This window comes from Argopecten irradians, chromosome 4 (genome assembly GCF_041381155.1).
Source record: "Argopecten irradians isolate NY chromosome 4, Ai_NY, whole genome shotgun sequence".
NCBI classification, from domain to species: domain Eukaryota; kingdom Metazoa; phylum Mollusca; class Bivalvia; order Pectinida; family Pectinidae; genus Argopecten; species Argopecten irradians.
Window position 1 is genome coordinate 34,165,624 of NC_091137.1, and position 23,385 is coordinate 34,189,008.

Genomic DNA, 23,385 nt, shown 5'->3' on the forward strand with positions numbered 1-23,385 from the left:
ACTCTGTGTGGGAAGGTCAAGCACAAGCTCAATCAACTCAGCACAGAGGAAATCTATCAACGGGAATACCAATACAAACCAACGGTCCAAAAGAGAAGTCTGGCATCAGTAGCTGAACAGTATAAGGAACATGCAAAAAAGTCCAAGTCTGCTCGGAAGTCCGACTACAGGAAAGGCCAGCTGGATCCCACCATTCACCAATGCAGGGGAGACAATCAACCTCAGGATCACCAATACTGAGAAGGAGTGACAAAGAGAATTTATTAGAGACATTTTGGTTACAATAACATCTGAATTCTGAATTAACCAAAATATGTAACAAAAAATGTTACATATATATGACTACCTAAAGAGGGAACTTCCACGTGGTGGTAGTCGGACAATGTTGTGTCCTTGACACAATAGCTAATACCCTCAAATGACAAATAAATAAATAAACAATCAAATTTTCAAATCAAGCATACATTCCCTAAACCCCAAATGACCAGAACATACACCTGAATTTAAACAATGCTGTCTATTATTGTTAATATAATGTGGTTCAACACTAATATGGTCAGTGTTCACACATAAACTATTATGACACAGGTGTGAGCAATCAGCATCACTTTTCAAATTCAAATCTTTAAGAAACACAATAACTGCAAGCCTATGTGCATGCTTCTTCTTCCATTTCAAATCTACTGGGTCCTTAAATGAAATTAAGCCATATTTCCTGTTTTTTGTTAATGATCCTGTCCAAATCCTGCAGAGTCCATTTTCCTGGCTTATAGTTGAATTTTCAAACACTTTGTCCTGATACAATTTGAAAAAATCCTCCATTTTAACTTTTAAATTATGGTGTAGGAATACATAAAATTACAATATATGCTAATTAGATCCTAAATATAGCTGTCATTTGACATGAATCAAATAAAAATAAAAACATTTTAAAATTTTAATTTTAATTTTAATTTTAAGTTAAATTTGTAATCATTTCTTAACAGAACTTTAACAGCTAGTAGGTCATATCTATTTGTACAAGTCTGCCAATTTTCAAGACATTTGGTTAAAAAATGTGGATCTGAGACAGAAAAATGTGAATTCTGAAGCTTTTCATTAAGGACCGAGACCACAATTAACTCTGCTATATGTTTCATTGTAACGTTAAAATTCATAATAAATTCCCAAAATTTCGTTGACAAGTTTCCATCTAACCTGGTCAAGGTCAATATCCGAGGAACAAATTCTGAAAGTTTCAACCTAGCATGACCGGCATTTTCTCAAGATATCTGTCATCAAGTGTCACCATGTGCCAATTATATACATCCGGGTCATGGGTTGGGGTCAAAACAGGACTTTTTACACAGGATCCTGGAGCAATAAAAACATAAGAAAATTCAGTATTTTACACTATAACAGTTAATTTGACATATACACTACACATCTACATTAAATTTGTTGGCAAATACCAAGTTCACAGGGGCATGCTGCATGTTTTCATAAAATACATACATTTCTGAAGGGACTTCATTCGTGGGTACTGAAACCGGAAGTATGTAATTGTGGTCTCAGTCCATGTCTCGTACCAAAATAAACCTTGTATTGTAAAATACTAGCCGTGTATTTTTTATAAATCCTGCATCATTTTATATTAGTTTTTTACTACAGAAATGAAATCCATATCATATCTGTTTATACCAAACATTTGCCTTCTGTTAGCGCTACAGAACGCCAAAGCTTAGAATATAACACATACTGTGAATGTTTTGTTCGATGTATATATTCACTAATTAATATGATTAATGATTTTTATTATAAAACCTGCAAAATTCATATAGATTGCTATCAAAATATATCTTGTGTATTTGTTTAGTGAGAATAATACGGTTGATGATTTTATTAAGCATATGAAATCAAACTTCACGAGTAAACACAGCATTTAGTACACAACGATAGGAGAGTATATGAAATATACATTGCACGGCCGTTTTATTGCAGGATTAAAGTATCTGTCTGGTGGTTCTATCGAAGGATAAAGTTGGGTAGGGTATCGATATTTTTTTATGAACCGCGAAAGTCGAGATGACTTGAATACACGGATATTATAATGGTAACATGTCATTATTTCCGAATTTTGGAGCTTTGCAAATGAATCGGACGTCGGTCGAGGAACAGATAGAAATACAGGTATGCCTAATGTATTATAAACATTACAGATTACCGACTCTCAGAATGTTAGCATAAAGTTGTATCCGACGTCCTCGGAATGTGCAAAACGGTGCAAGGACGCATTACTAAAAGAAACACGATAGTAACATAAACAATGTAACATTTCTACATTTATATTTACACACGTACATATGCATATGTGTTCAAACCTATTATGATACATCTTCCTCGATCGTACGATCGGTACAGCTGAAAACACTAACAGGTGCTGATGCGACCATCATATATTCATCCGCGTGGCTCCAGATTGCGCGCGATATACTCAATCTATCGAGGAATGAGGTTGAGTAGCCTTTGGTTGAAATCAACGTGGTTTATACTATAAATTCACCACTGACTGTAAATATTCAGTAATATTCGCGATAACACATCACTTGTACAGCTAAACAAAAGTATGGAGACAATAAATAAAACAGTTTTAACCAATCAATAAAAACAAAACTTTGGCTTAAGGAGTGAGTTATCAGTCTCAGTTTCATCAAAGTCTCGTTTCAATCTTGATCCAAAAGTTTAAGTAATTTTCAAATATACTGCTTGATGCTTTATGCGTTAATAAGGTTTAATTTCCTATTAACAGCTTGGGTCACTGAGGGACAATCTTCCCTATATACTATGTACTGTATGTATGAATGTCTATATGTATTAGGAACTGTGTCATATTGATGTTTACTCTCTTCGTAATAGTAACATATCTGTGTCTTTGACAGTATTCTTCAATAATTATTGTTTATTCATTGTTGAATAAACATTTATCAACTTACTGCTTTTTGTTTCATAAATGACAATACCACAAAACCTATATTTAATCAGGTATCGACGGACCAGTATGTTAATGATACAATCAAACAGCAGGTCAACCTAATGTAATGGATATATTTTAACGTAAATATACATTTACGGGTACGAACATATTTTTTACCGAAAATCATTCGATCTGTCAGGGAATCTACGTCTTTGGTTATGTTTCCTAACACATGTTTCAGACAAATGTGAGCAATCTTCGCCAAAGATGATGTGAAGCCTTATAATAACAAATAAAGGCATCGTAAACGGCACTTTGCCAATCATTTCATTCGATATTGTTTCATAATAATATTCATCCATAATGACGTCGATTACGCAAAAACGACCACATTAAAGATTATATGGACATGAATTTCCTGAATATTCCTGAAGAAATAACTGAACACCGGCAATATATATATATTTTTTTTCGAGGTCATCGTGTGCAGCATTTAAGCATTTATTTAGCCGTGTTATATAGATTTGTTCAAGAGCGATAGCTCACGTTATCGCTATATCACTTACTTTCATACTAACCTCGGCATGTTTAGATAAATGATTTTATACACAACAAGTGCACATCTTCTGAAAAACTTCCGGGGTTATCATCAATTACTAATTCAATGTCGGAAACCGGAAAGAATATAAAGTACGGAAAGAAATCATTTTAAGAAACACTTAAGCCATATTAATATCGCGGAACACAGCAGAGATATGCGTTAAAATGTGATCAAGTTCCAAGTATCAATGTGTTAGAAATCCTTGGTATAAGATTGCTATAGGAACATTATATGATAAATATGTAAATACCAAGTTGAAGGCTTGTGTAGAGATTAGATAAAACAATAACATGGTATTGTTAACTATATTAGACCCTGCAATTATATGCAAAACTAGTATTCGCCGATGGATTTAATCTTTACACGTAGGTGGATATACCTGTACATATACATATGTATGTTTGGTTTACTACACATATACATTATAAACTGATCATTGAATACTCCGCCTACAGTACCATGGATCAAACCTGCTGTTAAAGAGAATCAGCGAAAGGTAAGCTAGTATAATTCATGTTTGTCAAAATATTCCTTATATTTCATGAATAGTACCATTTCTAGGTCTCAGAAAGATGGCCAGCATGCGATGCTATGAGTAGTAAGTCTATAGTGACAGCAATGTCAACAATTAAAACCAAGAGAAAATCTTACACACATATTACTATTTCCTCATTTCCACTATTGACGATTTAATATCATCATTTTTCGTAAATGTCTAGTTAGACATCTGATTCAGAATAGATATAACACCAAGTTCATAAACCTATCGCCACTGTAACGTGTATGTTGATATCGGTTTCTAACGTTATCTTATTATTTTGTTATAGTGCTGTCATTCAAATATGACGATGTCTGACCTACTTATATCGAGTCAACTGAACGATGTTTTAGACAGCTATGGTCTCTCAAAAACCTTCATTGATTACCGGAGAATAGTATTCAACTGTTTCTGTGTTTATGTCTTAGATAAAGATATCTCCGATGAAGAACTTGTGTTTGTCGGCGGAAGTAAACGAGATGCATTGTGCAGCTTTCATGACACCAAATCAGATTTCGATGTGATTGTTATTGCACCTGAAGTGCTGTTTGATGAAAAACACATGCACTCTGCAAAACATTTTGTCTCGACTTTAAATGGTTTAGAAAATCCTGTGTTTATTTTAGAGACCGGGTCACATCATGGATATAAATATTTAAAATGCCTTACAAATGTAAAGGACGAAGATCGGTTTACAAAGTTAAGAGGAAGTGCATACCTTCTCAACACAACTTCACAAGCGATATTATGCGACGACGATGGAGAATCAGATTTTAAAGTCGTCCATGGACCTGCTTTAACTCAAACATATTTAGCTGCAGACGAGTCTTTAATTTTACAAATTGATATGGTTTTGGGATACCATTGTCTGTCTTTACCGAAAGATTTTGACGAATGGTGTAACAGGAAAAGGAATTACAACTGGCCTCCCTCGTGGATCATAGAGGCCACAAAGAAATATGGTTGTTTTGTAGTCGGTGTCGGTCATCCAAACAGTGACACTCAAGCCATAGAATGGCGCCTGTCCATGACTAAAACGGAATATCTTCTCACCAAGTCATTTAACCATGTCCAGATAAAATGCTACGTTTTAATGAAGTTGGTACTGAAATGGATTATACAGCCACAGATGAAGGAGCCCCTAAGTTCATATCATGTTAAAACTGTGATGTTCTGGATGTCTGAAGAACATGAGAGACAAATCTGGAGACCAGAAAATCTGGCTGATTGTTTTATGTCTTCTCTGATGCAATTAAGAATGTTCGTCGAAAATAAAAGATGTCCAAATTACTTCATCACCGATGTTAATTTGCTGGAAGGAAAGTTAGAAGGTGAAATTTATCATCGAGTGTTGAATGTCTTAGATAACATTATCAGAGAAGGTCCCAAGGTAGTGTACCAATGTTTACCACTGAATGTTCGTCTGAATCCTACAGGATGTCAACATCTCAATGATCCGTGTTATGAGTGTTTAAAAAGGAAGGACCTTCTCGACCAGCGAATCGAGGAAATGAATATTATCGAATGTAGGATAGAAAATTGGTTAACACTTTCAGACACAGATGATGATATTTACCAACGCATTCAGTTTAGTCTGACAGACTGTTACATCATCAATGAGATCCGAAATGAGTCCATGTTACAATCTCATGCTTTTACATCTTTATCCGTTTTAGAAGAAATGGGTCTATCAAACAAACACCTCTACATTTTACAAAAGGAACACATAGCAAAGCTTCGTGGTGTTGGACACGTTTCTCGGATCAAAATGGCGACGTACTTTTATTACAGAAGACGACTGGGTTATTGTATCCCTATCTTGTCGATGGTGATAAAATCAATAGAGTCCAGTCAGGAATTCGAGTTGTGCACTGATGACGAGGCTATTGCAAGTGACGTTACAGAAATAAAAGGAGTCGAGAGCATTTATCTCACACAAAACCACAAAGGATTCCAGGTGTCAGAAATAGTGTTTAATCCGTGTGACAAGCGTCTTATCCCGCCCGACCTTCAGGACGAGATGGGGAGGCCAAAAACTGTGAATGGTATGCACTATGAAGGCTGGGTGTTTGTCGACTCTATAGTATACGCCTGGTACCTACTGATTATAACGTTACATGACATGCGTAGATACAGTGGTATCGTGTCATTCTTCAGACGGTTCCGGAAAGTCTGCACTCAACAACCTGGCACCATCCGTATTTTCAGGAGAGACATTGCGGTACGTCTATACGACCACGCCTTCATGTTGGTGTGGGTTGCCACCAAAGGTTTCACTAAACTTACCGAGTGATCTAGAAACGAACTTTCTACCACAATAGGCGAGTGTTAATTTACTCTCAGGGTATCATATAAACATTACAGCTGTTAATTAACAATGTTTTATACTACACGTGGTATATAGTCACATTCTGATTGACTGAAATGGTGAGTTTTGACCGAATTCCTTTTTCCTCGATCGGTACCACGCCATCAATAATTGAATGCCGTCATGATATGTTGTGATCTCCGCTTGGCGTCCAAACTGCTGTTGGAAAGCGTATGTGTCGTGACCGTTGTATAAAAATACATTACGTTTTTTATAGACGGGGTCAAAATCAACCGGAAATAATTATAATCTGTGTAATGCGCTTGGGTATCAAGGATTTCACTTGTAAGTTTGGTAGCTTAAAAAAGTTTGAAAGGGACTTGAACTTGATTTCAATAACCATTTGACTTGATGATGATTTGGCTGGAAGTGGACGGCACAATGCAGTCCACATGTGTTACTATGAAAAAGTAATCAAAATAAGACGTTAAATGAATCTGATCCTAAATATATTCCGATTTAGTAAAATTATTCTTTTGAAGATGTTTTAGCTACATATATTGACACATGGCTTCACCGTAACGGCTCTCAATTTTAAAATGTTAAATGTGTTTCATAAGTTATGAAGTCTTACAATGCATAAGCCTGCTGTTTATAATGATCTCATGCACGCTTCGAAAGTATATGAATTCAAACATTGACTAACATAGTGCGGGTCACATGATCTTTTTCACTGTCTACGTCAGTTACTAACGCTACTGCACGTTACAAAGCAGTAAAATGTGACATAAATTGATGAACATTTTGAAATGCTATTTTTTCTTCTGTAATCTATTGAAAATCATTAGGTTTGATAAATTAAGCAGTGCAAACCATTCAAAGGCGCCGTCAAAAGGTATTATGCCTTATAAATATTAGTTACATTACATAATTGTAGCACTGTGAAAGGTAATGTTTTTATACTCTAATCTGTGTATGCTTAGATGAAAACATATGCAAAAGTCACGTTATAATTATTAATAACACTACACAAATGTGAAATTTAAAGCACGACTTAGCTTGATAGACCGTGTGTTTCCATTTCACTGCACTGAAGATGTTAATCACGATATTTGGTAATTATGCCAAAATTCATTTCAAGCTCTTATTTCCAAATGTAAAATTAAAACCTATGCATTGCCTGCATTGTAATTCTTCAAATGAAGGCAACTTTTCCTGTTGTATAACCTATGAAAATTACAACACCTATAACTGTTTTAGAGAAGAAATTGTATATGATACTTAATTTTATGGATGTTATATATAGTTTAAAACAATTTTTGCGTTGTAATTGTTCTTTATCAAATTTTATATTTGTAATTTCGGAATTATTACAACATAAGATAGCTAAGGATTTAGAGTTAGGTGTATCTTTAATATCATTGTGATGTGTCACTACCTGAGTGTTTTTTATTTTGAATTACACATACAGATGTGTATGTTATTAGTAGGTTTATAAGGTTTACCATCCTATGAACAGTTAGGGTCATTGAAGTCCAGTCCTCCCTGTCAGCGGTGTACTGTATATGTGGATGTGTGTATGTATTGGGGGCTGCGGTATATCCATGTTGTGTCTCTTTGTGATATAACATATATGTGTCTTTGGCAGCACTCTTAAATGTATATTTTTAATTCATTGTTCAATTAACATTTACAATCTATCACCGGTTGTGTGTATTCATGTTAATACACCTGAACCGTTTTATTATTAACAGATACTGTCAGGCGACATCCATGACAACCCGTCACATGTATCCAAGGGTGATATCAATAGAATGTACAAAAAACACGTTATTTATTACTTCTCGTAAAGAAAATCACACTTTAGTTTCACATACACGTACCATTAGGTTTCTCCATATCTATATTTTAATGGTCAATTTAATCCTATCTTGAATACATGTATTAGTTAAAAGGTGGCCTGCAAAAACGACAGACAATGCAAAGGAAACAATACAAGATCATCTTAACTGTAAATTGAGATGACGATACAGTACTTGTTTCTGTTCCCGTTGTATCATTAAGCCAAGAGACACGAGCAAATGGATTCGCGAAATATAATTGAAACGGAATGAATACTATGATAAAGTTTTGTGGTGTTATGGCGATATATTCAAATTCACTTGACACTACTACTATTTAAATTAATCAGGCCAAAGTGAAGTCTATCTGGATGTAAATAACACCCACGCCATGAACATTATGACGTCACAAAGGTTGACACGGAAACTGTTCCTAATCACCATGAAAATGGCTGTTCCATCTTGTGACGTATATAGTTGTTTTTAGACCACTCTCATCGCCATCTAAAGCTGATACACTTTATAGAAATGTAAATATAAGCGTCATTAAATTTATTTGTATGGATTATATAAATGTATAGCGTGATTTATGTGATCGTCTGTAAAGCCCTAGAATATGATTTATCATAATATAGACCATAGATTCCGTAAGATGTTAGATTTTTATGCTATAATTTTGCTTTGAATAATCTTTAATTTTTTAAAGAAAAAATGATATAATTTTTTGGGTATGATTGCCAAGAAATTATGCAAACGGTTTGTTTCTTTAATTGCAATCCAACAAGAAGACTTTGCTATCAAATGCTTCAAAAAAGCTGACGTCAGATTTCGTATACTGAAGTCCTACACATTCCTTAGTGTAAGGGAGACAACTCCATCAGTAAATGAGCTAAATAATAATGAATGTGTTCATAGAACTAAACACTTACTATAATCGTTATATAATTGCTTTTCATACATAATGGTGGAGTAATACATAACTTGACAGGAAACCATACTTTGTAAACGTAATAATTTTAGCGCAGTCAAATTTTAGCGCAAATGCGAAAAACTGTAAATTATGATTTATTAGCGCGGATATTAATTCGCGTAATACGGTGGTTTAGTAACGAAAATACCCTTTTACAAATTTTAGCGCTGTAAATGAATTAGCGCTTCAAAAACAGCACGAACAGCGCTAAAATAAAACTACCGCTAAAATAGGCACGTTTACAGTAATAAATATGATAGTACATTTAAGGAAATATATGCTATAAGGTCAATGTGCTTTAAATTTGATTGTTTGTTTTGATTAAATTGATTTTAAATTTTTGGAATTATTGCATTGCTATTCGAAGATTTTTAACGTGATACATTCAGAACGTTTATCTGAAAAAAGCCTGGAACACAGATAAAATAAAGCCTTGCTATCCGTATAGGTCTTGGCTAATTTTTCACGCTATGTGTGGTTTACAACACATGTGTGTTCTATATATTTGTCGATAAATACTCCGCCTACAGTCCAGTGGATCAAACTTCATGTTAAAGATAATGGTAACATTCAGCTAAATTATCACTATCTAAGGTAAGCAAGCATGACTATTATGTTGTCAAAGTATTCCTTACAAGTTGTGAAAATATATTGCCATTTTAAGCTTTCAGATATATTCAGATACACCATTATGCGGTGTTATGTATAAGGTATAAGGTATATAAACTTAAAATTATACACAAATATCGATATTCCCAAGTCATCTACACATTATTTAGGTATGTTATTTAAAGTGTGGATGCGGAAACTAGCCTAGATAGGTTAGAACTATAGTCATCTTCATTTTATATGCCCCTTACTGGTAGACAATTGATACTCGTCCATCGACAATATGGCTGACGTCATAACAACATTAGTAAACAAAATCCTCCCCACTTGTTCTACAATAATAAGTAGGAAGAAGCGACTTTCCTCCGTAACCGTGACTACAGATAAGGAAAATTTAATACACAACAATAAACTGTAACTAGATAAGAATGCGTGCCCTTCCTGAATGCTGTTTGCCTTTCCGATGGGTTAGCAAGAAAAAATTTTAATTACAGATTCATTTAATACATAATGCAAACAGATGCGTCGAAACATGTTCATACACACTATTACAATGTACGTTTAAGTTGATAACAATTTCTCACATTATCTCATTTTTTGTTACAGTATTGTCAGTCAACTATGACGATGTCTGACCCACTTATATCAAGTCAACTGAACGATGTGTTGGACAGCTATATGGTCTCTCAAAAACCTTCATTGATTACCGGAGGATGGTTTTCAACTGTTTTTGTGTTTCTGACTCAGATGAGGCTGCCACTGATGGTTTGTATATTATCGCCGGTAGTAAGAGTGATGCATTGTGCAGCGTATTTAACGCCGGATCAGATATAGATTCGATTTTAATTGAGACTGCTGTCCTGTTCGATGAAACGAACATTCACTCGGCAAAACATTTTCTTCCGACTTCAAGTGATTTAAAAGATCTTGTGTTCATTTCAGGATCGCATCATGGATATAAATATTTAAAATGTCTTGCAAATAAAATGAAAAGGTATGCGTTCACAACATTCAGAGGAAGTACATATCTTCTCAACACATCCAAACAGATAGGATTACTCGGCGAAAGTACAGAGGCAAAGTATGAAGTTCATGGACCCGCGATAAGCCAAACATTATTAAATGCAAACGAGTCTATAAATATGCAATTGTATTTTGTTGAAGGTTTCCATTGTCCGTCTTTACCGAATGATTTCGACGAATGGTGTAAGAGGAAAAGAAATTACAACTGGCCTCCCTCGTGGGTCATAGACGCCACAAAGAAATACGGGTGTTTTGTAGTCGGTGTCGGTCATCCAAATAGTGACACTCAAGCCATAGAATGGCGCCTCTCCTTGAGTAAAACGGAATATCTTCTCACCAAGTCATTCAACAATGTCCAAATGAAATGCTACGTTTTAATGAAGCTGGTAATGAAATGGATTATACAGCCACAGATGAAGGAGCCGCTGACTTCATATCATGTTATCACCGTGATGTTCTAGATGTCTGAAGAACACGAGAGACAATTCTGTAGACCAGAAAATTTGACTAATTGTTTTATGTCTTCTCTGATGAAATTGAAAATGTTGGTTGGTTGAAAACAGAAGATGTCCAAATTACTTCATCATCGATGTTTATTTGCTGGAAAGAAAATTAGAGCGTGAAATTTATCATCGAGTGCTAAAGGTCTTAGATAACATTATTACAGAAGGTCCCATGGTAGTGTACCAATGTTTACCGCTGAATATTCGTCAGAATCCTTCAAGATGTCAACATCTCAATGATCCGTGCTGTGAGTGTTTAAATAAACACATTATCTTTGAAAGAATCCAGGAAATGAATAATATCGAAATTAAGATTGAAGATTGGACAACACTTTCAGACACAGATTATGATGTTTAACAGAGAAGTCAGTTTAGTATGATAGACTGGTATTTAGGGAATGAAATCCGAAATTAGTCCATGCTACATTCTTATACTTTCACATCTTTATCCGTTTTGGAGGGGATGGGACTTCCTAATAAAGTCCTCTACACTTTACTAAAAGAACACCATACAAAGCTTCGTGTTCATGGACACGTATCGCCGATCAAAATGGCGACGTATTTTTATTACAGAAAACGACTGGGTTATTGTATCCCTATCTTGTCGTTGGTGATAAAATCAATGGAGTCCAGGTGACATGTGTCTTATCCCGCCCGACCTCCAGGACGACATGGGGAGGCCAAAAACTGTGAATGGTATCCACTATAAAGGCTGGGTGTTTGTCGACTCCATAGTATACGCGTACTACCTGCTGATCGTGACGCTACATGACATGCGTAGATACAGTGACATCGTGTCATTGTTCAAACGGTTCCGTAAAGTCTGCACCCAACAACCTGGCACCATCCGTATTTTCAGGGAGACATGGCGGATCGTCTATACAACCATGCCTTCATATCGGTGTGGGTTGCCACCAAAGGTTTCACTAAACAGTCCGAGTGATTTTGAAATTAACTATACGCCTATGAAAGTCCCTGTTTATATCATGAACAACCAAATAAAACGTATCTTATGAAAACCAGAAGAATGCTACATGAACGTGATACCAATTTGTTTATATCATACGTGGTATGGGCTATTAACTCTGCACGTATTCCGAATGGCTGACACGGTGAATTCTGACCGAATTCCTATTCCCTCGGTGCCTTGTCAGTATTTGTCAACGTCATCATTAATTGAATGACGTCATGTTATGCTGTTATCGCTGCTTGACGTCCAAACTGCAGTTTCAAAGCGTTTGTGTCAAAATACGTGACGTTATTATGGGTGTTATGAGTTAAATCGTGGAAAATTATTTGACGGGAAATGGACGGAACCATGCCAATGGCATGTCCTTACATTACCCGAAAATAAGTGCTATATTGTTGAAGCAACTATGGAAAATTAAACCTAATTAGGCGTTAAATGAGAAATGTTTCATCCTAAATATGTTCCCGATTAGTTGAATTTCTTTATTGAAGACTTTTTAAGGTAAATATATTGACACATGCTTAAACCATAACAGCTCTCGATTTTAAACTGTTAATGTAAATTGTGTTTCATACGTTGATGGAGACTTACAATGTATAAGCCTACTATTTATACTGAACTTAGGAAATCTTCCTAAGTATATAAATTCAAACTTTGACTCACATAGTGCGGGACAAAGGATCTTTGACCCCGTCTGCATCAGTTACTATCGCTAATGCATGTTGCAAAGCAGATAAAGTTGTCATAAAAGAATACAAATTTTGATATGCTATTTTTTATTCAGTACCCTATTCAACACCATAGGGGATTGATGAATTATGCTGTGAAAACCATACAAAGGCATGTGCAACGACGTGACTTTATGGTTTGTCCGAATATACTTACTTCACTGCACTGACGTTAATGAATTAAATCCTTTGCATTGCATGTATTGTAATTATCACATTGATTGCAACTTTTAATGGTGTATAACATATGAGAAGCTCTGCTTGATTCATTGGAATGAAAATTTCGACACATTCAACTTTAAAATAACCTATTTTCTGTAAAGTTGTGTAAAGAAATGTTATATGATATTCATTTATATTATTTACTTATATGTTATTGTACAAAGTTTGTGATAAAGTGTACTGCCATTATACTTGTTCTTTGTCACATTTTATTTTGTTATTTTCATATGTATATTGTATTATATATATTCAAATGTTGGAAATTTAATCATTTCATCTATGTGGAGATACATGTATGCATATGTATGGTTTACTGCATAATTATACACATTCTGTATTGTTGAATACTCTGCCTACTGTACCATGGATTACAATTTCTGTTTAAAATAGTGTTGAACTTTCGCCTACATCTAAGGTAAGCAAGTATGATTATTATGTTGTAATAGTATTCGTAATAGGTCGTGAAAATCTGTTGCCATTTTTAACTCTCAAATAGACATAGATACATCACCATGCGGTGTTACATGTATGTAGTTGATCTGTCTGCAAAATAATAATTATGTTCATAATGAACATGAACAGCACTCTATAAGCTCGAATTCAAAATATTTTGATAACCTTAAAGGGCCACTACCTTTCCGAAACGGCTTTTAATTTTTAAAATGGGAATGTAAAACAAGATCGATAATTTTGTAGAGTCCTAAAAATTATTAACTTACCGTTAATACTACATTTATCATCACCTTCTGAAAGATTTGATAAAAATAAATAAAATGTTTATTTTCATTACGCGGGTCGTATTATGTTTCCCGCCGTCGTCCTAAATACCGCGCGGTAGTTGACTATCACTGCGCCAGACGGCAAAACAGCGAATTGACTCTCCACTGTTTTCATATATTACGCAGGCAATCTTGCATATGTTTGGTGTCGTAACCTTATTTTAGATCATCGGTATGCATTTTCTGGTGTTATTAATGTTTTTTAAGAAACCTTTATATTTTGCTCCGGAAAGGTAATGGGCCTTTAACCCGATTTATAAGCGCGTAATAAGGGGAAACTTTAATTTTGGGTTCCTCTTGAGTTCCTTGACGTTGTATTCGGACTGGATTCATATGAATCAATGCACAAACCTCACATATTTTCCTATATATTCGCATTAATAATTGAAAACATAATTTTTACCTCTGACCCTGTAGACGCTATTTTCTCGTATTGATATCTGACTATATTCAAATGATCACGTGACATTCGTAGATGTTTACTAATGGAATGCCGATGGTAATGATCCAGTAACTCGCTTCGAGATGCACTTGCGAAAACCAATGACTGTATAGTTATTCTGCAGTATTTGATACTATTTGATACTACTTTTATATGCCCTCACGAAATGCACATGGTAACACAATTTCCTGTTTCGTGGTTGAAAAAAATCTCTTAGTTTCTAACATTTTCTCATTATTTTGGTACAGTGTTGTTAATCAACCGTGACGATGTCTGACCCACTGATGTCGAGTCAACTGAACGATGTGTTAGACAGGTATGGTCTCTCAAAACCCTTCATAGAATACCGGGAATAGTGTTCAACTGTTTATGTGCTTATGTCGACGATCAAATCAAACGGATAATAAACTGACAATGTTCGTCGTCAGTAAGCGGGATGCATTGTGCAGCATGTTTGACACCGAATCAGATGTAGATATCCTCTGTTTTGAGTCTGCAATGGTGTTTGATGAAATGACTGTGGTTTCTGCAAAACATTTTGTCTCGATGTCAAGTGATTTAAAAAATCCTGTTTTCGTTTTAGAAACAGGATCACAGCGTGGCTATAAATATCTAAAAAGTCTTGCAAATGAAAAGAAAGGATATCTGTTCACAATATTTAAAGGAAATAAAAATCTTCTCAACACAACTAAACAATGTTTATATTCCAGCGATGAATTTGAAGTTCATGGACCCGCGTTGAAAGTTTCAAATGGAGATGAGTTTTTAAATTTAGAAACCGATCTTGTTTCGGGTTCCAATTGTCCGTCTTTACCTAATGATTTCGACGAATGGTGTAACAGGAAAAGGAATTACAACTGGCCTCAATCGTGGATCATAGAATCCACAAAGAAATACGGATGTTTTGTAGTCGGTGTCGGTCATCCAAACAGTGACACTCAAGTCATAGGATGGCGCCTGAGTAAAAACGGAATATCTTCTCACCAAGTCATTCAACAATGTCCAGATGAAATGCTACGCTCTAATGAAGTTGGTAATAAAATGGATTATACAGCCACAGATAAAAGAGCTCCTAAGTTCATATCATGTTAAAACTGTGATGTTCTGGATTTCTGAAGAACAAGGGAGACAATTCTGGAGACCAGACAATATGGCTGATTGTTTTATGTCTTCTCTGATGAAATTGAAAACGTTCGTTGAAAACAAAAGATGTCCAACTTATTTCATCACTGATGTTAATTTGCTGGAAGAAAAATTAGAAGGTGAAATTTATCATCGAGTTCTAAAGGTCTTAGATAACATTATTATGGAAGGTTCCAAGGTAGTGTACCAATGTTTACCACTGAATATTCGTCTGAATCGTTCAAGATGTAAACATCTCAATGATCCGTGCTGTGAGTGTTTAAATAAACACCTTATCGAACAAAGAATCGAGGAAATGAAACATATCGAAGATCAGATGGATGATTGGTTAACATATTCGTACACAGGTAATGATATTTATCGACAAAGTCAGTTTAGTCTGATAGATTGGTATATGATCAATGAGATCAGAAATGAGTCCATGCTACATTCTGATGCTTTCACATCTTTATCTGTTTTAGAAGACATGGATTTACCAAATAAAGTCCTCTACACTTTACAAAAGGGACACATTGCAAAGCTTCGTGGTAATGGACACGTTCCCCGGATCAAAATAGCGACGTACTTTTATTATAGAAGACGACTGGGCTATTGTATCCGTATCTTGTCGTCGGTGATAAAATCAATGGAGTCCAGTCATGAATTCGAGTTGTGTACTGAAGACGAGGCTAGTGCGAGTGACGTTACGGAAATAGAAGGAGTCAAGTGCATTTATCTCACACAGAACAAGAAAGGATTCCAAGTGTCAGAAATAGTGTTTAATCCGTGTGACAAGCGTCTTATCCCGCCCGACCTTCAGGACGGCATGGGGAGGCCAAAAACTCTAAATGGTATCCACTATGAAGGCTTGGTGTTTGTCGACTCCATAGTATACGCGTACTACCTGCTGATTGTGACGCTACATGACATGCGTAAATAAAGTGGTATCGTGTCATTGTTCAGACGGTTCCACAAAGTCTGCATCCAACAACCTGGCACCATCCGTATTTTCAGGAGAGACACGTCTATACAACCATGCCTTCAAGTTGGTGTGGGTTGCCACCAAAGGTTTCACTAAACTGCCTGAGTGTTTTTTAAATGAATTATGGACCTAATGGAGTCCTTGATTATTTCATGGAATCTGAACAAGCAAATTAAACTGATCTAATGAAAATCAGAAGAAAGTTACGTGAAAGGAAGACCGGCTTATTTCAGATTAACTACAAGTTACCTTATTTAGATAAAGTTCAACTTAATAGGTGGAAAATTCATGTTTACAAATATTGTCTGTGTGTAGAGATAAGTGACATTCGCCTTGGTCGTACCTCCAACCGAGGGGAAAATAAGTTTAGAAATCTAGATGAACTTGTGAATCATTGGGAATTGATATGTGCGTATGTCACTGTAATATTTGATTTATAAATCATAACTGTACTTCAATATCGTTTCTTTTCATCTTTACAAAACATCCCGTGATAACTTTTATCATCCGGTTAATTAGAAAGAAATGATTTTGAGGTACAATTTCGTATTTTACTACAGAAATAAACTCCATATCAATTCTGTTTATACCAAATATACCATATGCCTTCTTTTAGCGCTACATAATGCAAAGCTAAGAATATGTACCATTTACTGTGTATGCTTTGTTTGTGTTATGTATATTCACTAAATATAAGATAATTTGAGGAATCTGAATCTGAGTATGTTAAATTTTTTGAGTATATTTGCGTTAGATATTCGCAGAATTCATATAGATTGCTATCAAAATTGATGTTGTTTATGTATTAGTTTTATGAGAACAATACGATTTATTGTTTTGATATTTACATTTACTTGTCACTTCTACTATATAAACTAACCAAAGCAAAGTGAAGTATATGACGGTATAACTGACATCCAAAACGTGACCATTATGACGTCACTAATGTTTTTTTTTTCATTTCAAAATATTTTATTAAATCATTCGATTTCATAGGGCTATGCCTATATAAGCCATCTCCCTGAAAAACTGATCACCGTCAAAATGGCTGTTCCATCTTGTGGATTAAATCATCGTTGATAAACATTTTTTCCTGGTCTAGCTTAAACAATGTTAATGCAGAGACCCTAAAATGAGTTGATAATGTAAATATATGTAATATAATATATAATGTAAAATATAAACATTAAACTATCTTCCTATGGCATCTATGGTCTATCTAGATACCAGAGCTATGAAGACAATCACCTCATTCATTTATTGTCTGCAAAGCTCTGGCAACTATATAGACCATATATGCCATAGGAAGATAGTTCAATGCTCAATTAAGCACGTGGAATCAAGGTTTACGCGTAAACAAAACATTGACACATGACGATAGGGATGTACATGAAATATACTCGAGTATACATTCAGTGACAATGGTATTTAGTAATATTCGCGATAAAACAACATAGTTAAAGGGAATTATGAAGAAAATGAATAAAACAGTTTTAACCAATAAATAAAAATAACAATTTGGCTTAAGGGTTTCCTCTGGTGAGTTGCCAGTCTCAGATTCATCGAAGTAGCGTCTTAACCTTGATCTCAATGTTTTTGTGATTCAAAAAATGCCTTTAATTTTAGCATGTTACTATATGAAAATGTGGCAAGAGATTAGACTGGTCTTGTTTGTAGATTTTTTTTATAAAAAAACTTTTATGCTAACTATGTTTTTGGGTTTTCTGGTTAGCACCTGGACTTCAGGTAAATATCCCGTGTAAAAGACGAGAGACTCAGTATCATCAGCTTTCTTCAATAAATGTAAATGTTATGTTCTGTGTTTGGCCTTCATAACAATGACAGGTTTTGGACATATACGAAAGAGCTTTTAGTATTGTTTATACATGTTATAATCGCTTCTGTGGAAAACAAAGAGGGGAATTAAAAGACCGATAAATGAATATTACTGTAAAAATACTTAATTTGATGCAATAAAATTTTACCGCATAAGCGATTTTCGAAATGAAAATAAATCAATAAATTATCAGAGATTTGTAAAAGACGGTTGTCTGATGTCTTGTTTTCCAAGTCATATACAGGATAATGCTCTCAATATACCAACCTTTTAGTCAATATACCTTGCTGTAGACCGAGCATAAAACGTCTTGGTTACTATGATAATATTGTGATAAAGTACCAAGTAAGTATCAATTCGTATAGGCAATCCTTGACATATATTAAGAGTGTAACAAGACAATTTAGGCAAATACCAAGCTGAATGATTATGTACAGCCTATACACGACTCGAACATGATATTGTAAAATAAATGTGTAAGATCGTACATAGTTAAAAACGAAACTAGCTTTCGGAGAATTCAATTGTGTCACCACCATGGAAATACCAGTATACATAAGTGGTTTGCTACACATGTGTGTTCTATGGGTCGATAAATACTTCGCCTACAATACCGTGGATTAAACTTCCTGTTTATGATTATGTTAAATTTTAACGGAATTATCTACTTGTAAGGTAAGCAAATATGTCTGTTATGTTGCTAAATTAGTCATAATAGGTCGTGAAAATGTTTTACTACTTCTAGCTCTCAAAGGGACTTAGATACATGACCATGCGGTGTTATCTATTACGTAAGGATACCAATGACAACAAAAACATCGTACATACAATGTACACATATTTACACTCATACACATAATTGAACTTTACCTCTGGCGTGATTACAACCGGAATACAATGTTAAACGAATCAAACTGGTCAGAGAGTCGTGGACAACATATTTTTCCTTCCATTGCAAATTCTACCATTGTTTTGTTTACTACTAATCAAGGTAGGCCTATCGTTCAGAATTCTTGTTACATATTTAATTTGAAAGCATTGACTCAAGACTACCAGCCTTGGTATGTTAACTGACGCGTGTCTGGTGTTCGATCATTTGTTTACAGATTTATTTGTATGTGTGCGCATGATTGGTTTTTACACAAAACACATAAAGTATCAGAATATCTAGCGAGGCTGAAAAGTGTCTTTTATTTGCTAATTAGACTTAATGAGTGTAATAATGGAATGGAATACTATTGAAACACATACTAGCCAAATTATATAATAAACATCGCAGCTTTCTTTATCAGCATATGAAATGGTTTGCATACTAAGAACCGACTTTCCAATTATTCGACATTTTACGACATTGTAGTTCGCCACGGGTATATTCCTGGTTTTAAACTACAGGCTGAATGCGTTATTCATACAGTACAAACGTTATGTTCATAAAACAAACATTGATGAAATTACTAGACATGTATTTATTACAATAGCGGTAATTTAGAGTTCATCCACCTCGGTATCGTTTCAATAGATGTACATGTACTGTATATGCGTCGAACTGCTCTATATAGGTTAATATGGAGTGTCCCGTTGGAAAATAATTACACAAGCAGTCAAATATATAAACAAGACCGATTATTCGCGATCGGTTACGGAATTTTGTAACCGGTTAGCAGACGTCCGACCAAGTAACCGGTTAACCGTTGACAATCCTAGTGGTTTAGCAACACCACTATTGTGTGTATATTGATAAATGTTTCTAACATCATCTCATCATTTTGTTACAGTGTTGTCAATCAACCAGGACGATGTCTGACCCACTTATATCGAGTCAACTGAACGATGTGTTAGACAGCTATGGTCTCTCAAAAACTTTTATTGATTACCGGAGAATAGTGTTCAACTGTTTTTGTATTGACTTCTCAAATGTCACAGATGATGAACTTATGATTCACGTCGGTAGTAAGCGGGATGCAGTGTGCAGTATTCTCGACACGGAATCAGATATAGATGCGGTATTTATTGAGCCTGTTGCGCTGTTTGATGAAGGAAACTTGAATTCTGCAAAAAAGTTTGCTTCTACTCCAAATGGTTTAAAAACTCCTGTTATTATTTTAGAAACCGGAACTCATCCTGGATATAAGTATTTGAAATGTCTTGCAAATGAAAAGGAAGAATATATGTACACACAATTTAAAGGAAGTACATATCTTCTCAACACAACTAAACAGGTGTTGTATTCAAAAGGTGATTCAGAACCAGAACCTGAAGTTCATGGACCCGCGTTAAGCGATTCGGTTTTCATTGGAGGCGAGTCATTACATATCCAGGTCGATCTGGTTTTGGGTTTTCATTGCCCTTCTTTACCGAAGGATTTCGACGAATGGTGTAAAAGAAAAAGAAATTACAACTGGCCTCCCTCGTGGGTCATAGAGGCCACAAAGAGATACGGTTGTTTTGTAGTCGGTGTCGGTCATCCAAACAGTGACACTCAAGCCATAGAATGGCGCCTCTCCTTGAGTAAAACGGAATATCTTCTCACCAAATCATTCAACCATGTCCAAATGAAATGCTACGTTTTAATGAAGTTGGTAATGAAATGGATTATGCAACCACAGGTCAAGGAACCCTTGACTTCATATCATGTTAAAACTGTGATGTTCTGGATGTCTGAGGAACAGGAAAGACAATTCTGGAGACCAGAAAATCTGGCTGTTTGCTTTAGGTCTTCTCTGATGAAATTGAAAATGTTCGTTGAAAACAAAAGATGTCCGAATTACTTCATTACCGATGTTAATTTGCTGGAAGGAAAATTAGAAGGTGAAATTTATCATCGAGTGCTGGAGGTCTTCGATAACATTATCAGAGAAGGTCCAAAGGTAGTGTTCCAATGTTTACCGCTGAATTTTCGTCTGAATCCATCAAGATGTCAACATCGCAATAATCCGTGCTGTAAGTGTTTACATAAACGCATTGTCGTCCAAAGAATTGAAGAAATGAAAAGCATCGATGATAAGATGGATATATTGCTAACAAATTCAGAAACAGATGCCGATAATTTCCGAAGAAGTCAATTTAGTCTTATAGACTGGTATTTGGTCAATGAAATTCAAAATAAGTCCATGCTACATACTCATGCTTTCACATCTTTATCCGTTTTGGAAAAGATGGTTCTACCTAATAAAGTCCTCTACGCTTTACAAAATAAATATCTTGCAAAGCTTCGTGGAAATGGACACGTTTCACGGATCAAAATGGCGACGTATTTTTATTATAGAAGACGACTGGGTTATTGTATCCCTATCTTGTCGTTGGTGATAAAATCAATGGAGTCCAGTCAGGAATTCGAGTTGTGCACTGAGGACGAGGCTAGTGCGAGTGACGTTACGGAAATAGAAGGAGTCGAGTGCATTTATCTCACACAAAATAAGAAAGGATTCAAGGTGTCAGAAATAGTGTTTAATCCGTGTGACAAGCGTCTTATCCCGCCCGACCTCCAAGACGAGATGGGGAGGCCAAAAACTGTAAATGGTATCCACTATGAAGGCTGGGTGTTTGTCGACTCCATAGTATACGCGTACTACCTGCTGATTGTGACGCTACATGACATGCGTAGATACAGTGGTATCGTGTCATTGTTCAGACGGTTCCGCAAAGTCGTTACCCAACAATCTGGCACCATCCGTATTTTCAGGAGAGACATGGCGGAACGTCTATACGACCACGCCTCCATGTTGGTGTGGGTTGCCACCAAAGGTTTCACTAAACTGTCTGAGTGATTTAGATAGGGACTATAAACATTAGGAAATCCTTGACTATTTCATGGAGCCAATATAACTGATAAAATGAAAACAACAAGAACACTACAAAGAAGTGATACCGGGTTATTTCAAGTTAACAAACAAGCTACCTTATTTAGATCAACTATAACTTCATAATAGGAAAATATAGCATTAGTTGTATCGAGTTGACTTCTTGGGTCATTGAAGGATTTGATATGTGCGTATATTACTGCATTAACTCTTTTTTTTTTTGTTCTCTGTTTCTAAAAGTTGAATTAATTTTTAAATACTAGGCCCTATGAAATAGTATTTCTTAATAAAACGCTTTTTAAAAGTTAGATAGCATTCACATTTTAAAATAAAATGCTATTCATCTTCAATGTACTCACTGCTACAGTACATGCATGTTCTATGATATCTTTCTAAATTGTTAAACCTGCCCGTTTCAATATTACATTGTGAGATGACAATCTTATTTTTGTTATTCCTTTTAAATCATTGATTTTGTTAAATAAGATTGTAAACAGAAAGTTTGACAAATAAACTTGTACAATGAACATTTTGAAGACAAATCAATTTTTCTTTGCATTCCCGCTGGAACATGTCGCATATTTTAATTTGATAACATTATGTAGTCAGACGTATAAAAATCCCCCAACTAACAAAACAATTCCCTACATCTATCCTAAATAATAAATTTCTCACTTGTTGTACGCTACATACGTATTAAGCATATTTAAAAAAATGCAGCACAACTACTTATCACATGACTTTAAATGAATGCGTTTTAATCACTTTCTTCTACGAAAAAGTAACATGTATTGAAGAAGACAATATTTTCTAACATCTCAAGATCTGACCTAGATTTTATGTTTCGACGACTTAGTTATAACGTCCACTTTATAGAAATGTCTCTTCTCTCATTATCATATTGCATTATCTGTTAAGTTATTTATAAACAAAAAGAAAGGAAAAGGATCAAGTACTGAACCTTGTGGTACTCTACCATATATCGGTTTTTTGGATTGATATTCGTTTATATCATAACTCGTTGTTTCCTTTCAGGAAATATCTTGACTAATTAAAGAAACCCTCCCCTTAGTGTTTAAAAGGTTCATATTACGATATTTCAGATCATGTCTGACATTATCTGTCAGTCTCCTAAATATTTCCAGTGAGGGGAAAAC

At 35.1% G+C, this 23,385-nt stretch overlaps 2 protein-coding genes across 3 annotated transcripts; both read left to right on the plus strand.

The window, feature by feature from the left end:
• The first annotated feature begins 3,696 nt into the window (after positions 1-3,696).
• Positions 3,697-13,390, plus strand: LOC138321410 (uncharacterized). The gene is made up of 2 exons (XM_069265081.1): positions 3,697-4,050; positions 4,382-13,390. Exon 2 carries the CDS (start codon positions 4,397-4,399, stop codon positions 6,383-6,385), a length of 1,989 nt encoding a protein of 662 aa, XP_069121182.1. The 5' UTR covers positions 3,697-4,050; positions 4,382-4,396; the 3' UTR covers positions 6,386-13,390.
• Positions 13,391-18,770: 5,380 nt separating this feature from the next.
• LOC138321411 (uncharacterized) lies at positions 18,771-23,085 on the plus strand. Of its 2 annotated transcripts, none has more exons than XM_069265082.1 (2): positions 18,771-19,103; positions 20,204-23,084. In XM_069265082.1, exon 2 carries the CDS (start codon positions 20,225-20,227, stop codon positions 22,193-22,195), a length of 1,971 nt encoding a protein of 656 aa, XP_069121183.1. In that variant the 5' UTR covers positions 18,771-19,103; positions 20,204-20,224; the 3' UTR covers positions 22,196-23,084. The 2 variants fall into 2 exon arrangements, with proteins under 2 accessions (XP_069121183.1, XP_069121184.1); XM_069265083.1 differs by lacking the exon at positions 18,771-19,103 and adding an exon at positions 19,152-19,419 and having other exon boundaries at positions 20,204-23,085.
• The last annotated feature ends 300 nt before the right edge of the window (positions 23,086-23,385 follow it).